Source organism: Anolis carolinensis, chromosome 5, assembly GCF_035594765.1.
Source record: "Anolis carolinensis isolate JA03-04 chromosome 5, rAnoCar3.1.pri, whole genome shotgun sequence".
NCBI lineage: Eukaryota > Metazoa > Chordata > Lepidosauria > Squamata > Dactyloidae > Anolis > Anolis carolinensis.
In genome coordinates this window covers 198621178-198637589 of record NC_085845.1, presented here as the reverse complement: position 1 = coordinate 198637589, position 16412 = coordinate 198621178, and the positions used below count along the sequence as shown (strand labels likewise).

General features: G+C 40.4%; 1 protein-coding gene across 1 annotated transcript in view; it reads left to right on the top strand.

The window, feature by feature from the left end:
• Positions 1-16412, top strand: part of plxna4 (plexin A4) — a 612214-nt gene that overhangs the window by 518047 nt on the left and 77755 nt on the right. Inside the window, exons 17-23 of the mRNA XM_003220748.4 lie at positions 2587-2680; positions 7196-7435; positions 8273-8419; positions 9178-9412; positions 11648-11790; positions 12863-13131; positions 14756-14822. Of these exons, the coding sequence (XP_003220796.1) occupies positions 2587-2680; positions 7196-7435; positions 8273-8419; positions 9178-9412; positions 11648-11790; positions 12863-13131; positions 14756-14822 (1195 nt within the window). The remainder of the gene's footprint in view (positions 1-2586; positions 2681-7195; positions 7436-8272; positions 8420-9177; positions 9413-11647; positions 11791-12862; positions 13132-14755; positions 14823-16412) is intronic.

Here is a 16412-nt window from a genome sequence, read left to right as displayed (position 1 = left end):
TACCATTGCACACCCCATTGTGCAAGTTGTTGGAAGGTACCACCTTCCATAGTGTCTCCCAAAATACATGCATAGGTATAATTAATTAATTAATTTATTTATTTATTTATTTATTTGCAGTATTTATATTCCGCCCTACTCACCCCAAAAGGGACTCAGGGCGGATCACATTGCACACATATAAGGCAAACATTCAATGCCATAACATAGAACAGAGACAGAGACAGATGCAGGCACGGGCTGGCCTCAAACCCATGACTTCTTGGTCAGTGATTTGTTGCAGCTGGCAGCTAACCAGCCTGCGCCACCGCCCGGCCCGAGGCTAGTGGTGATGGTTGTTGTTGTGTGCCTTCAAACCATTTCTGATCTTAAGGGTTACCTTAAGGCAACCCTATCACCGCGGTTGGAGGCAAGATTTATTCAGAATGTTTGCCAATGCCTTCTTCTGAGGCTGAGAGAGGATTCCTTGCCCAAGGTTACCCTTTGGGTTTCTATGGTGGAATGGGAACTCCAGTCCTGATCACCGGAGTAGTAACTCAGTGCTCAAACTACAACACCATGCCATAAGTTACTAAAATAATTCCGGCTCACATTTGCATCTTTGTAAATATTCTGTGAAAAGTTGCTTTTAAGAGTTGCAAGTCACAGCTTTGGGGATGTATTAGTCCCCTTAACAGGTTTGTGGCTACTCTTCCCAAATATGTCTTTCATTGAACTTTTAGAAGCTAAAAATGAATATCTGCATATTTTGCCTTTCCCCTATAAGGAATTGGATAGTTTTTTTAAAAAATTACCTCAGTGCCAAAGGCTTTCTATTGGCTGTTGATGCAGAAAGTTGATGGGTCCAATTGACATTTGGATAACAGGCAGCCTTCGCAATCCCTTGAGTGCAGAAAGAGCTGAAGGATATGTAAATTGTGCCAAGCCTGGCCCAGTGAAGAGAGAAATTGGTCATTAGATGTTCATGTATTCCTTTTAAGAGACTTTTAAAATGAGGAGTACAGCTCTCCCTTCTTTCCCGTCCCACATTGGCTCGGCGCTTTGCAGTGAAGCTCGAGTAATTGGAAGGCCTGGGGGGGGGGGGGCTGAAATCCAGGATGGCCAATTTCCCCGTTGCTTCGCCTCGGCCTCTCCAATCATCTTTCTGCAGGTGCATTTTGCAAATCAATTAGTCACTTTAATTATTGCAGAGAATTTAAAAGGTTAAGATTAATTAAACATCAATACATTTGGGATCAGAAGATGGAAAAACCGGACTTCCCATTTCAGGGCCAGAGGGGAGGGAAATGAAACAACTTCATTTACTCCAGCGTCCCTATTGGTTTATTGGTAATATGCTTGTACCTGCTTTGGATGAATATGCACATGTTACACTTACATGAACTGCCATTCCTGTATATTTATGGTGCCAACATTCATATCTCGTGGCAATTAACTGATTTTGCATTGATCAGTAGTCTCGTGATAATTTTAACTCTTGATGCTACGTAATGGTGATCAAAATGCATCCTCTTTGAGGCTTGCTTCCAGTTTATGCATTTCTCAATGTCAAACTGATGGTCCGGTGCAACTGTGAGTGAAATATGGCTGGGCAAAACATACCCAGGGCCTTGTCTTAACACATGTGTCTGTCCACATATATGCACCATGATGTCCATAAATCTATGGAAATGCAGATTGAATATCCTTTATCCAAAATGCTTTAGAAAAGAGGTATTCCATATTTCAGATTTTGGAATAGTTACATATACATAATGAGGGATCTTAGAGATGGCCCAAGTCTAAATATGAAGTTCATTAATATTTATTTATTTTATTTATTTACAGTATTTATATTCCGCCCTTCTCACCCCGAAGGGGACTCAGGGCGGATTACAATGAACACATATATGGCAAACATTCAATGCCAACAGACAAACAACATACATTAGACAGACTCAGAGGCATTTTTAACATTTTTCCAGCTTCACGATTCCGGCCACAGGGGGAGCTGTTGCTTCACCATCCAGTAGTGGCTGTACTTCCTCATTCCTTTCCTCGTGTTTTGCTGGCAGTTTTATGGTGTTGTAAATTAGCCTCCCGCATAAAGCGTCCCTAAATTTCCCTAATTGACAGGTGCAACTGTCTTTCGGGGCTGCAGAGGTCAACAGCAAGCTGGGGCTATTAATGGTCGGAGGCTTAACCCGACCCGGGCTTCGAACTCATGACCTCTTGGTCAGTAGTGATTTATAACAGCTGGTTACTAGCCAGCTGCACCACAGCCCGGCTCTGTCATATATACCTTATACCTATAGTCTGAATATAATATTATCCAATATTTGGAATAATTTTGTGCATGAAAAAAGCTGGTTTATACTGAAGCAGCAGAAAGTTAAGGTAACATTGTCTTAGCCACTCATGTGGATAATCTTGGATTCTGAAATTCCAGAGGAGCGATGCTCAACCTGTATATGCACTGCCATAAATCCAATTTTCAAGGACGATTCAGCCTGCCGTTCTTAATTCTGAGTAAATATCCAGAAGACTGGTCTGAAAGAACCTCCATTGTCACCACTGATCTTTTCTTTTCTCTCGTCTGTCCATCAGTGGAAATACACCCATTACAGTATGGGGAACCAATCTGGACCTGATCCAAAACCCTCAGATCCGGTCAAAGTACGGTGGGAAGGAACACATCAATGTGAGTATAAGAGTTGGTAATACAGATAATACAAATTGGCCCAGTGGTGGGGTCTGATGAAGTTATTTCTCCATGTCAGTTCCTAGAGAACTAATGCTATTTCCACTGTAAGGAGGTTACTCACAAATTTTCTTATGTTTGATTGACCACCGGGTTATCTTAAAACACTGATAAATCTTCATCAGCTGCATGAGATTTCTTTCCAGATTTTGGAACTGATTTCTGAAAAAAATATTTCTGCAAAACATTCATTTTTCAGAAAGCATTATTAATTCTGTTCAAAATGCACTGTTTTTTATTGACAAACTTGTCTTTCAGTTTACAAAAAATATTAATAATGTGAGAAAAACTCATGTAATTTTATGCAACTTTTGAATGGTTTGATATTGGATTGGAGAATGAAATTAATGAAGATTTGCATCCTTCCTCAGCTTGGAACACATGCTTGAGAATAGTTCAACACTTAGAATCCCACAGGTATAAGAGCTACTTTTCCAAACTGTGCCATTTCCCATATAATCCCACAAGTGGAACCCCACATTGATTTCTATACTTGAGAATTCTCATTGTGATTTAGAATCCCATTTTTTTTCAGGTTCTAAACCTACCCAAGTAGACCAGTATGTCAACATTTGTCTCTAGGGTACAGTTGTAATGTATTTAGAAACACAAAGTTAAAAACTTAACATTATACTAAATGTCTAGTTTGTAGTGGGCAAAGGAGGAAGGGAGGAGTTCATTTAATCTTGTGAGCAATTTGAATGCCCTATTCAACTTTCTGTCTCAATGAAAGTTCATATGATGTTTACTCTAAATTACATGAGAGTACAGTACTTCTGAGACATCTAGTCTCTGTTAAGAGCATCCAAAGATGGAGAATGCATAAATCATCTTCACCAAGTTAATTAGAATTGTTGGAAATTGTAGCTCAGACTTTATTTGTGCATGCCAGTTGGTTCAAGCCAATCTTTCAGGTTAGTCCCAAGAAGAGTTCATTTGGCCACAAATGCCCATGAGTTTCTGTGATCATATACTCGTAGTTTGGTTGCATGATGACCATGCATTAGAAATACTGATTGAGCAAATGGGGAAACTTCTAGAGAGACAGTGTATCTATGGTAGAGACATGCAGGAAATCCTATACAGTCTTTGTTCTAACAGCAAATAGAGAAGCAAGTGTTCAGAAAGTTTTATTCGGTAGTAGTTTCTAAGAGAGTCAAAACATAGGTATGGTCCTTCTATTTGGTTTCAGCCCTTCTAGTGACAGGCATTTTACAGGCCTAGCAGAAGACCCATTACTTTATTCCTGTTTAAGTGTGATTGTTGAAAAGGCGTTTAATGCTAATCTGGTAAGATATGTTATCCTGTAGTGTCCAGCTGGCACATCTATGGGACTGCCCTGAGTGGTGTCACTTTTGATTTAGTTCAACAGAATTGGTTCATGGAGTTGGCATAGAACCTAATGGAGAATGGCTTGGGCTATTTCATTGGCAAGATTGAAGATGCAGGAGGGAGGGAGGGAGTTGGGTCTGGAAGGTCAACTTGTTTCTACCTTATTAGAGGCACCATCTCAGGGAAGGGAATGTGGCAGCACTTTCAAGATTATCTGGCTTTTTTTTAGCATGAACTTTCTTGGGTAAAATCTTACTTCTGCACTATAACTATTGCAAAGACCTAGATCACTTTGTCCAGCTGTTAGAAAATGTATAGCAAGAAACATTATTTGCACCTTTCTGGATCCTATGATACTCTAAATGATGTCAGCGGGGATGATGGGTAGCAGAGTGATATCCAAAAATTTCACCATCCCGGTCTGCCTCCTTCTCTCCAGACTGTCTCCCGGTGTGGAAAACAGCACTGGACAAACTCACTCCAGTAGATGAGGGTTCAGTTGGTAGTCCAACGGCAAACAACTTTATTTACATGTTCTATTTACAGACAGAGCAAATTCAGTCCTTTCTCCTCCATGAGTGCTTGCCGAAAGCACCATGCACACACACACAGCTCATCTCTGTTCTCTGTTCTACGCTCGACACAGGAAACTCCCACTACATTCCACAGGAACAAGATAGTAAGTCCCGGTCAAAACACACTTGACCCCATTGGTCCTGTGATACATCAATCATAGCAGACTCTCATTAACTCCATAATTGCTGAATCCAGATTGATTTTAACATTTCACAATACACAATACCCTGACAATTGATGCCCACAGCTATATAAATATGCTTTATAACCTAAGGCTCTGTACTGCAGAGTGGGTTTATATTCATGAAAGCTCATGCCAAAATGATAACCAGTTAGTCTTAAAGATATTGCCACATTCCTTTTATACCCTAAATTTGAGATCCTCAGAGGAGATGGTGCTGTGTATTCAAACACTTCTTAAAGATAGGTTGGTATGCACTGTATGTACTCTAGAAATGTAAATTAAAAAATCATCTGGAAAAGTGATGTACCTTAGGTCTTATCTGAAAGAAACCATCCCCTTGTCTGAGTTGTGTGGCAAAAAACGGAAGCTTAGTTCATTCTGGAAGAACCCAAAAGAAAGACCAATCCCCACTGCTCTCTCTGATGTGGCTCCAATTCTGCCCTTTTTGAATACCTGGTAGAAAACATGGTGGTAAAAGTGTCTCTTTGGCATTTCTCCTTAAAGGAGCCTCATAAGGATGCTTTTTTTACGTTCTCCTGGGACAGACTAAGCTCTCGCCTTTCGCCACTTTACTTAAAGAAGAGGATGGTTCCTTTCTGGAAAAGAGCTAATAGTATACCCAGTAAGAAAATCCAACAAATGCTACATTCAGCAAAGGACAAGAGGGATCCTCTAACTTCTGCAGGAATCTACTGTATACCATGCAGCTGTGGACAAGTCTACATAGTGACCACTAAACGTAGCATTGCCCAGATAAGAATCAAGAAACATGAAAGGGACTACAGACTAACTCAACCAGAGAAATCAGCCATAGCAGAGCACTTGATGGACCAACCTGGATACAGAATATTATTTGGGAGCACAGAACCGTTCTCACAACCACCATGTCAGACTACACAGAGAAGCCATTGAAATCCACAAGCATGTCAACAATTTCAACAGAAAGGAGGAAACCATGAAAATGAACAAAATCTGGCTACCAGTATTTAAAAAAAAACTCTAAAATCAGGACCGTAAATAAAGAGCAACACTCAGAAAACAGGGAAATTCCAGACATGAATCAATCAGGGCAAACTAACACCTCCCAACAAAGGATTCCCTCAGGCAAGAAGCAGCCAGGCTTTGAATCTGCAAGGCCATTAAGTGCTAATCAAGCTGGCCATTTGCATCATTCACACTTGCCTCAAACAGACAAGAGTTCTTTCTCCCATTATTCCACAGATATATAAACTCCACTTGCCTAGTTTCCAGTATACCTCACTGCTATAGTATGCCTGCTAGAGATGTGGGCAAAACGTTAGGAGAAAATGCTTCTGGAAAATGGCCATACAGCCCAGAAAACTCACAGCAACCCAGTATACAAAGCTTTGAGGAAACACAGTTTCCATTAAAAGTCTTGAAATGCAAAATATCTCATGGCTGTTGACCACTTTCTTGCTAAAATGTCTTCCTGTATCGAGAGATCCTTTGTTGGTGAGGATGAGAAGATTTGCAAGTCTTCTTTCCAGCCCTGATCAAATCTGAGCTTGGCAGAATGCTGGATTCTTTCCACCAATGTTTAGAGAAGCCCTGGGCGGACAGGGGCAGTCTCTGCACTCACAAGCAAGATGGATTTCAGTTTGGTTTGAGTTCATTTGTTTTAGCTTCAGGCCAAAAACCAAAACAACAACAGCAGCTAATCCGAGACGTGCAGCTTGCTCCAGATACTACAAGACCTGGTAAATAGACACAGGGATAATCCAAACGATGGTCAAACACATTCATATTAATGAATCCAGACACATTTTCACCAGAGCTAAGATTCAGAAAGCCATTATCGGCATGGATATTAATTGCTTCGGCTTTCTTCTTGTCATTATTTCCAAGTCAATAATTTGGCCTTTTCAAACATAGACCAGCAATTATGTTCTTTCAGCCTATAAGAAGAAAAGCATTTTCTCTGATATCTGCCCTAATGGAGCAATACAATCTGTTCTTTTGCCAACAAAAGTAGGCAATGTCACAAAGGAAAGAGTAAACAATGGAGTGCATTTGTAAGCCTAAGTTGTTCCTTCACATTAAAAACATTTGAATAAATAAGAATGGGTGAAAGTTGCCATCAAATCCCCTCCCTGCTGCTTACGTATGCTGAAATGTCAATGAATGAAGTGGGTCAGAAATAAGGATGGTGATTCTCATCTCTATTTCTGACCCACTTCTCTGGAAACTGTATATCTTTAATTAAAAAGTGAGTATGGTAGTACATGCACCAATTATTTTCTTGCTGTTGTTAGTGTTTCCTAGGTTTGTATGTTGGCATCAATTTAGGACATGCACCCTCCAACATACTATAATTAGATTCTTTAATGGCTTATCTGTTCCAGGTTTGTGAAGTCCAGAATGACACAGAGATGGTCTGCCAAGCGCCAGCCTTAGCTATTGACCCAAATAACCTGTCTGACCTCACCGAGAGACCGGAGGAGTTTGGCTTCATCTTGGACAATGTCCAGTCCTTGCTGATCCTCAACAAAACCAACTTCACCTACTATCCAAATCCTGTCTTTGAGGCTTTCAACCCCTCTGGGATTTTGGAGCTGAAACCAGGGACTCCTATTATATTAAAGGTATATGTGAAAAGAGGGTTGGTCCAAAGTTGGATTTTGCCCAAGCCACCCATTGACAAGTTCTTTCTAAAACTGTAGTAGTGGGTGACTTTCTCTTGGTTTTAATTTGTAAACCATTAGGTTTTCCCAAGGTATTACCAACTCATTGAAGAATCGTCTCCAATCTTTGATGCTTCTTTAAGACTTGCTTGGAAAAAGCAAACACAAGGGACATTATCTTAATCCTCCCTGATGGTTTTTCCATCTCTGCCAAACTATGATCATGAAAACCTTTGTCTCAATGTAGACACACTTTCAAAATCTCAAACATCTTTTCTTCCTGTCCTTTTCGCATTCTGGGTTATATAAATTATCCAGCGGGAGTGTGTGTATCCCTTCCTGGTTTTTATCCCTAATATTCAAGTATTTGTCCAAAGTATTCATTGCATCGTCAAGGACTCAAGGCACCAGATCCTGTCCAATTTGCAGAACTCAAGACATCAAATATTGTCCCCTAAGCTAAGCAGGGTCAGCTGTGGCTAGTACTTGGACAGGAAACAGCCAATGAATACCAGGTACTATAGGCTATATTTCAGATGAAGACACTGGCAAAACAATATCTGAGGATTCTTTGCTTAAGAAAATCTTACAAAATTCATGATATTGCAAAAATCAACAGGCAACTTAAAGGCATGGGCATGCATATATTCCAAAAAGAAACATCTCTATCCCAGAATGAATCCCACTTACTGTAGGAAATATGAAGTCAGGCCTAAAGCCTGAGATGACCTAGGATGTCTCATCCCACTCTATAAGCGTCTGTTTCTTCATGCTGTATCTCTTTTCTCTTCATTTCAGGGCAAGAACCTGATCCCACCTGTAGCAGGAGGGAACATCAAGCTGAATTATACAGTGCTGGTTGGGGAAAAGCCATGCGCAGTTACAGTGTCCGATGTGCAGCTCCTCTGCGAGGCCCCAAATCTCACAGGACGGCATAAAGTGATGGTGAGAAATAATGTTCTTCATACACAAGAGGGGCAAGTGAATCTGGAAATAGTTCTACTAAACAAATTGGCATATTTCTCTTTTTCAAAATACATTCCTTGGGTTTTTTTCTAGAGATGGAAAGAATATTAAGCTATTGGAAAAAAATGGTAAAAATGTTTTTTCAAGTAGTAGCAAGAAACCATGGCAAAAAGAATTCCAGATTGATGAGAATCCTTGCAATACTTGTATTTACACATAGAAAACAACATTTTTGTTCACTAAACAGCAGGTTCTGCACTGAAAATAAAATTGTAATATGTAGCAATGTTATTTTCTGCACAGAAAATATTTTGTACACATAAATGTTTCCTGCACAAATTTTTGCAGATAATGGGACCTGAACTGTCACTATCATTCAAACACTGCACAGTTTTGGAAGACCTTTTACACTGTTGGAAAAAACTTGCAACTTGTCCATTTCTTTCAGAAAAAATAGCAAAGAATTTGCTAGGGTTCTTTTTAGCTTGTTGTTTTTCTGTGTATGTGGAAATACAAGGATTGATGTCAGAATAACATAAATATTGAAAATCTGTCCGGCTATTCTCTGACATCTCAGATTTTACTGTAGAGTATAGAAAAATGATTTTTTTAGGACTGCAACTCTCAAAAACTTTAGCTGTAAATGCTTTGTGTTCCTATTTCTTTACTGGCCAGGAATGTATTTCAAGTAACCCCAGGTTCCCTTCAACGCTGCTGTTTTCTGATTCTTCTCTTAGGCTCGCGTGGGAGGGATGGAGTTTTCCCCAGGGACAGTGAACATCTCTCCAGACAGCCCACTCAGTTTGCCTGCCATTGTTGGCATTGCTGTGGCGGGAGGGCTCCTCATCATCTTCATTGTGGCTGTGCTGATTGCCTACAAGCGCAAGTCCCGTGAGAGTGACCTGACCCTCAAGCGGCTCCAGATGCAGATGGACAACCTGGAATCCCGAGTGGCTTTGGAATGCAAAGAAGGTAAAACAAATGGAAGGGATCAAAGGCTTTGCTTGGGCTGATGTAGAAGACATGTGTACATATCTTTAGAACAGGGTATTTATTATTATTTATTTACAGCATTTATATTCCGCCCTTCTCACCCTGAAGAGGACTCAGGGCGGATCACATTACACATATAGGCAAACATTCAATGCCTTTTAACATAGAACAAAGACAAGACAAACACAGGCTCCGAGCAGGCCTCGAACGTATGACCTCCTGTCAGAGTGATTCATTGCAGCTGGTTGCAGCTGGCTTGCTCTCCAGCCTGTGCCACAGCCCGGGCCTTGATGTCATGGACAGCAGAACAGTAGAAAGGTTACAACCAGCATATCCCCTTTCAGACTGACACATAAGAATAATAGGTTTCTGATAGCAAGGAATTAGGAGTCTGTGGCCTACATGAAAGGAAACTGTAGGTTATGTACGGTAAGAGCAGATTGGCTATGGAGCCATTGACCTGGAGAACAGCTGGGGTCTTCTTCTCTAAAGGTCCTTCAGATAAAGACTGGACAGCTGCCTGCTGGAGGTGCTCTAGCTGGAGATTCAGCATTGAGCAGAAGCCTTGACTTGATGGCCTATTTGGTCCCATCAAGATCTATGGCTCTATCATTCTATATGTCTACCATGATTATGATTGTCATGATGATGCTTGAAACAAAGTTTGTATACACTGAATTATTAGAAAGCAAAAGTGTAACTATCCCAGCCACCCTCGCGGATATTCCAGATTATGGAGTTCCCATATAAGGAACTAGCTGTGCCCAGCCACGCGTTGCTGTGGTGAAGTATGGTGATATGGGAAATAAAGTATTGAGGAATTGGTGGTAGTTAAGGTAAAGGGTAAAGGTTTTACCTTACATTAAGTCCATTATAAATGGGTTATATAGCTGTGTGGAAGGGCCTTGAGTCTACACTGCCATATAATCCAGTTAAAATCAGATAATCTGTATTTTATAGGCGGTGTGGAAGAGGCCTAGGTGAGGCCTAATTCTGCCTAACCCCTGGGATGAATGGGTTGCTAGGAGACCAAGTGGGTGGAGCTTAGCCTTCTCACTGGCAGCAATTGGATAAAAAACAATTATTCCTCTCCCTCTAATTAGGACTTTATTTTTCTTTTCTTTTTGTTGTATGAACGTAGAGGCATGGATGAGGGGTTGTGCTGCCAAGTTTAGTGTTTCTGGGATGTGTAGTTTTGTTGTTTTGTCCTAGGCTGAAATTTCATAACCATTTTATATATATAGATGTTCATGCTGTATTACAGTATGGACTTGGAGTTTGTCATAGAAGCAACTGCCTGAGCCTCTATAACCAAGCAGATCAAAGTGTACTCTATTGTTTTTCCTATTCCCATAATATCCAGAGGCCACTAGGTACAACTCAGTGCAACTAGCAGCCTACATAAAGAGCCACCACCATGTGGTATGGACTAGGAATCCAGATTTTGAATCTCAGCTCATCCCTGGAAACCTGCTGGGTGAACTTGAGCCAATCATATTTTCTCAGCTTCCGAGAAAGGCCATGGTGACCTGTGGTCCCTTGAGGAAATCTCACCAAGAGAACTCCAGATAAGCTTCCCTTGGGGTCATCACAATTCAGAAGCTGCTTTAAGGCATAAGAACTGGCTGTCACGCGATCCTCTTTTTTTTCTACCCACACTTTTGAATATCTTTGCCCAGCGAAAAGAGCTGTGATGGCAAAAGCTTGTTTGTAATTGCAGCCATTATCACAGTATGACTCTTGGAATTTGTCTTGTGGTGAGTGAGGATCTTCTGCATTTTGTATACCTTATACTACTCAGCCCATCCGCCCTCATGCTGTTGCTACTGTATGACAGCAAAGCTATAAGCGTCATTCTCCACTTTTCTCAAAATAATTTTAACTGGAAACCATGGATCCTACTGCTGAGCTTTAGGTTTCTAAACAGTGTGTGGTGTTTTGCTCTCAGGACGGCACTGTTTTGTATATGTGTCTATGATTTGCAGCATTTTTATTATTTCGTTCTTTAAAGAATTTGGGCAATGGCACCCAAATATCCTTACAGAATTCTTTATAGCAGGTGAGGCTTAAAGGCTAGCTCAGGGCACTTTCGTGAGTTTCACTAATGAAGTTTCACACTCTGTCCAACATAACAGTGATCAACTTAAATGCTATTCTCCCATTTTCATATTCTGACCCTTTTAGTACTCTCCTTCCCCTCTCCTTGAATTGCAGCTTTTGCAGAACTGCAGACTGACATCCATGAGCTGACAAGTGACCTTGATGGAGCTGGCATTCCTTTTCTCGATTACCGGACATATACGATGAGAGTTCTTTTCCCAGGAATTGAAGATCATCCTGTGCTAAGAGACCTGGAGGTACGATGGTTTCTTGTTGAAAGTGTTTTGCTTCTCAGACGTCTTACTCATTTTGTGAAAATCATGAAAAGCACTTTGCATGCGTGCTCTGGCACTTTGAAAAGACAAATTCTCGATGTCCTCTTTCTTTTCAACTTCCTTTAAAAACCAACTTGTTGCCTTCAAACAGAGTTCATTTATTTAAAATCACGGCCTCAGTTATACTCATTCTCTCTTGATTGTATTAAGAAGGAAGCCTCCGGAAGTATTAAGGTCACCACTCAGCTAGAAAGTCTCTTTAAGACAATTTTCATAGATATAATTCAAATGATTAATGGATCTTATTCCATTGTCCATTGAAGGAAAATGGCAAGCTTTATTGCAGCTGGGTAGGCTCTCCCGTTCAGTCTCTTCTCGCCCCATCCAAAATTGGTGGCCACCAAAATGATAATCCTGTTTCCAGAAGCAGTGTTTGTTTGTTTGTTTGTTTATTTACAGTATTTATATTCCGCCCTTCTCACCCCCAAGGAGACTCAGGGCAAATTACAATATATGGCAAACATTCAATGCCATCAGACAAACAACATACAGTATAGACACATACAGAGGCATTTAACATTTCCAGCTTCATGATTCCAGCCACGGGGAGCTGTTGCTTCACTGTCCACTAGTGACTGTACTTCCTCATTCCTTTCCAGCATGTTGCTGGCAGTTTTCTGATGTTGTAAATTAGTTAAATTAGCTTACCCGCATAAAGTATGTCAGAGTATTTGCAGCGCAGCAGTAGTTGGATGAAAGCAGTGGTCCGGCCCCTTGTTTAGTGAAACTCATAGGTGATCACTTGGTCTCCCGTTAGTTCAAGGAGAACTTTTCACTGGTCGAAACTCACAATATATGTCAATCACCATGGCGAACACACTCTGTCCTGGTTAGAGAACACTTACGGGGATGAATCGCAATCCACCATTTCCAGTCAGAAGTTGCTAGCCATCATAGTCCAATTACATGGAGGGTTGTAGTTGTCCATCTGTGATCTAAGGGTTGAGTTGATGATCAAGAAATTCATTGTTTCTTCTCCCTCTCTTTTGGACAGGTCCCTGGATATCGGCAGGATCGGGTGGAGAAAGGCCTGAAGCTCTTTGCTCAGCTGATCAACAACAAGGTCTTCCTCCTGTCCTTCATTCGGACCCTGGAGTCCCAACGCAGCTTCTCCATGAGAGACCGTGGCAACGTGGCCTCCCTCATTATGACTGTGCTGCAAAGCAAGCTGGAGTATGCCACGGATGTCCTCAAACAACTCCTGGCTGACCTCATAGACAAAAACCTGGAGAGCAAAAACCACCCCAAGTTGCTACTTCGGAGGTAAACCCGAGAGCAAGGAATTTTCCCCTTAACCCAGATTTCATTGGATCAGTTGCGTATCTTATGAGCTACTTGCTCAGAGGTAGTTACTACAATTTGCTTTATGATTCCAGTGTTGCTTAGAATCCATTTAACTTCCAGTAGATGCTTTGACTTCATAGACGTATTGCCCCATGGTAGATAATTTTTCTTGCTTTTTTCTGTCTTTGACATGGTTGCTATTCAAGTCTTCTACCATATAAATTCTAGAATATAATTTTCAGTCCTAAATACATAGCATATGACTGAAAAAGATCACTAAAATAAATTCACTGGGATGTCTTCATTTTTCCATTTGATGAAAAAAATTGTTAGATATGTAATGGTGCTATTCAAATGTCATCAAAAGCAAAATGGGAGGAGGAGGAAAGAGACAAGAGGAAAAAGCTATCCCTGCCAAATTTAGTCATCTAAAATCTAAATAGAACAATACAACTCCCCAAGCAATACACATACACCTCTACTACCTTACCAACCAACTTGTACACACTTCTGTGAATGCCACTAAAATAAAGAAATGACACATAAAAAGGAAAATAAGGAAAACAAGAAAAAGATAAATAGATTAAAATTGTCATCCAACTTTTCTACCAATGGTATCATGTGCCCTATTTCCCCTATATTAATATGTCATACTAATAACTCAAATACGAATTAATCTAAATCACCAATACTCAAAAAAATTCTGTGTGTCATGTGATTTTTTCCCCCTTTCTTGACAAAATATTTCTTCCCAGTGCAACAATTTGGAGACACTTTGGAATCTCTGAATAATTTCTTAATATGTTAGGGACTGCTATGGTGCAGTGGATTAAGCCGTTAAGCTGCAGAACTTGCTGACTGGAAGGTTGGCAGTTCTAATCCGTGAGATGGCGGTGAGCTCCCATTGTTAGCCCCAGCTTCTGCCAACCTAGCAGTTCGAAAACATGCAAATTTAAGTAGATCAGTAGGTACTGGCTTTTCCAGCCACATGACCTAGGAAGTGTCTACGGACAATCCTGGCTCTTTGGCTTAGAAATGGAGATGAGCACCAACCACCATAGTCGGGCTCAACTAGACTTAATGTCAGGGGAAACCTTTACCTTTACCTTTTACGCAACATAATCATCCATGGTATGCAGAGACATATACTACCCCAAACTTTGCATTAGTCTAAACTTTAAGATGATTTCAAACCAAGACGCCAAATCATAATACAATGTTTGCATATCTTGGACATGATTTCCATCCTAGACTTACACTATGTAGGTTTCAGAATATCCATTTCAGTACTAAATCCATACCAGATGACCGATAAGGATCTCCAGAACCCGACAGCTTCATTTTTCTACCTGAAAATGGGCAGCTCTCTTTGGAATGGAAGTTGTGGTTAACATAAAATGTTATTGAAACATCAACAAAAGGGAAAACCCAGTGGAGAAATTCCAGGGGGCCAAAATCCAGGAATGAAATGTTTATTCCTTCCAAGAAAGACTTCTTCTGAGCCAGAATCTGATTATCTGGAATGTCTCAGAGCATGAAGAAAACAAACAGCATTGCCTTTCCTTTGTGGGTAACTTCTTTCGTCTTCTCTATTTCGTTCTAGGACAGAATCCGTTGCTGAAAAGATGCTCACAAATTGGTTCACCTTTTTACTCTATAAGTTCCTCAAGGTAAGAAGAGCTACTTTGGGTGGTTTCTCGGGTGTATGGATAATCAAAAGGAGCATTTTTAAAAAATTAAATCAGTAATTGGATGACAATGGTGGTGGATGGTGATAAGTGTTGCAGTTTGTGTATGTGTGCAGGCCAGCAAGCAGACCAGCAGAAAACCTAATCATTTTACATTCAAAAATTGAGCAACACAAAATGAATTAAGAACACAAAATTTACTCTTGCATATCAGAATTCAAAATATACTAACACAGCAACTTCAACATAAACAGTCACAGTCTTCGTGTAGACACACATCGACCTTTGTATTCCTGCATGCAATGTTATCCATCACAAAAGTTTATCTTCTTCCATGCTTCATTCCTTCTTCATTGGACAAGTAGAGAAGACAACACTTGCAGTATCAAAACAGCTGCAAGTCAAGAGCTTCCAACCAGGAGCAAACATTCAGTAAGCCCAGTGTTACATTTCAAACATTCTGCAGTTATACTCCTTACTCCAAACTAGTTGGCCTTAATTAGTCCAATAACACAAACTGAGGATTGTGATCAATCAAGGTGAGTTTTCTTTTCAACACATACATGGTAGTGATCCCGTAGGAACTTAGCCCATGTACCTTAATAATAAGGATAGTATATCTCTTGTTTTCCACCACACTAGCTGACAAATCTTACACAGACCCAAATTTAAAACTTACAAACTCATACTCAAAAACATACAAGTTTTTAAAAACTGAATTATATTAATTGGTAGATGAGTTATTAATATGAGCTATTAATATAGGGGAAGTAAGGTATATGATAACATTGGTAGGAACATTGGAAGTCAATCTATATATATAAAAGAGTGAGGGAATCCTGGCGACCGCCAAAACAAAAAAACTAAACACCCCACAACCTCGATAATTGACAACACAACCCATCATCCACGCCTCTAGGTTGATACAACAAAAAGAAAAGAAAAATAGAGTCCTAATTAGAGGGAGAGGAATAATTATTTTTATCCAATTGCTGCCAGTTAGAAGGCTAAGCTCTGCCCACTTGGTCTCCTAGCAACCCACTCACCCAGGAGACAGGCAGATTTAGGCCTCAGGCCTCTTCCACAGATTATCTAATTTGCACTAGATTAGATGGCAGTGTAGACTCAAGGCCCTCCACACAGCTATATAACCCATTTATAATCTTATATTATCTGCTTTAACTGGATTATCTGGACTCCACACCTTTACCCTTTACGTTAACTACCACCAATTCCTCAATACTTTATTTCCCATACCACCATACTTCGCCATAGCAACGCGTGGCCGGGCACAGCTAGTTTTTATATATATACTGGGTTGCTATGAGCTTTCCAGGCTATATAGCCATGTTCCGGAAGCATTCTCTCCTGATGTTTCGCCCACATCTATGGCAGGCATCTTCAGAGGTTGTGCAGTCTGTTGGAAACTAGGTACAGTAGAGTCTCACTTATCCAAGCTTCACTTATCCAACGTTCTATATTATCCAAGGCAGTCTGCCTTTTAGTAGTCAATGTTTTTGTAGTAAATGTTGCAATGTTTTGGTGCTAAATTCGTAAATACAGTAATTACTA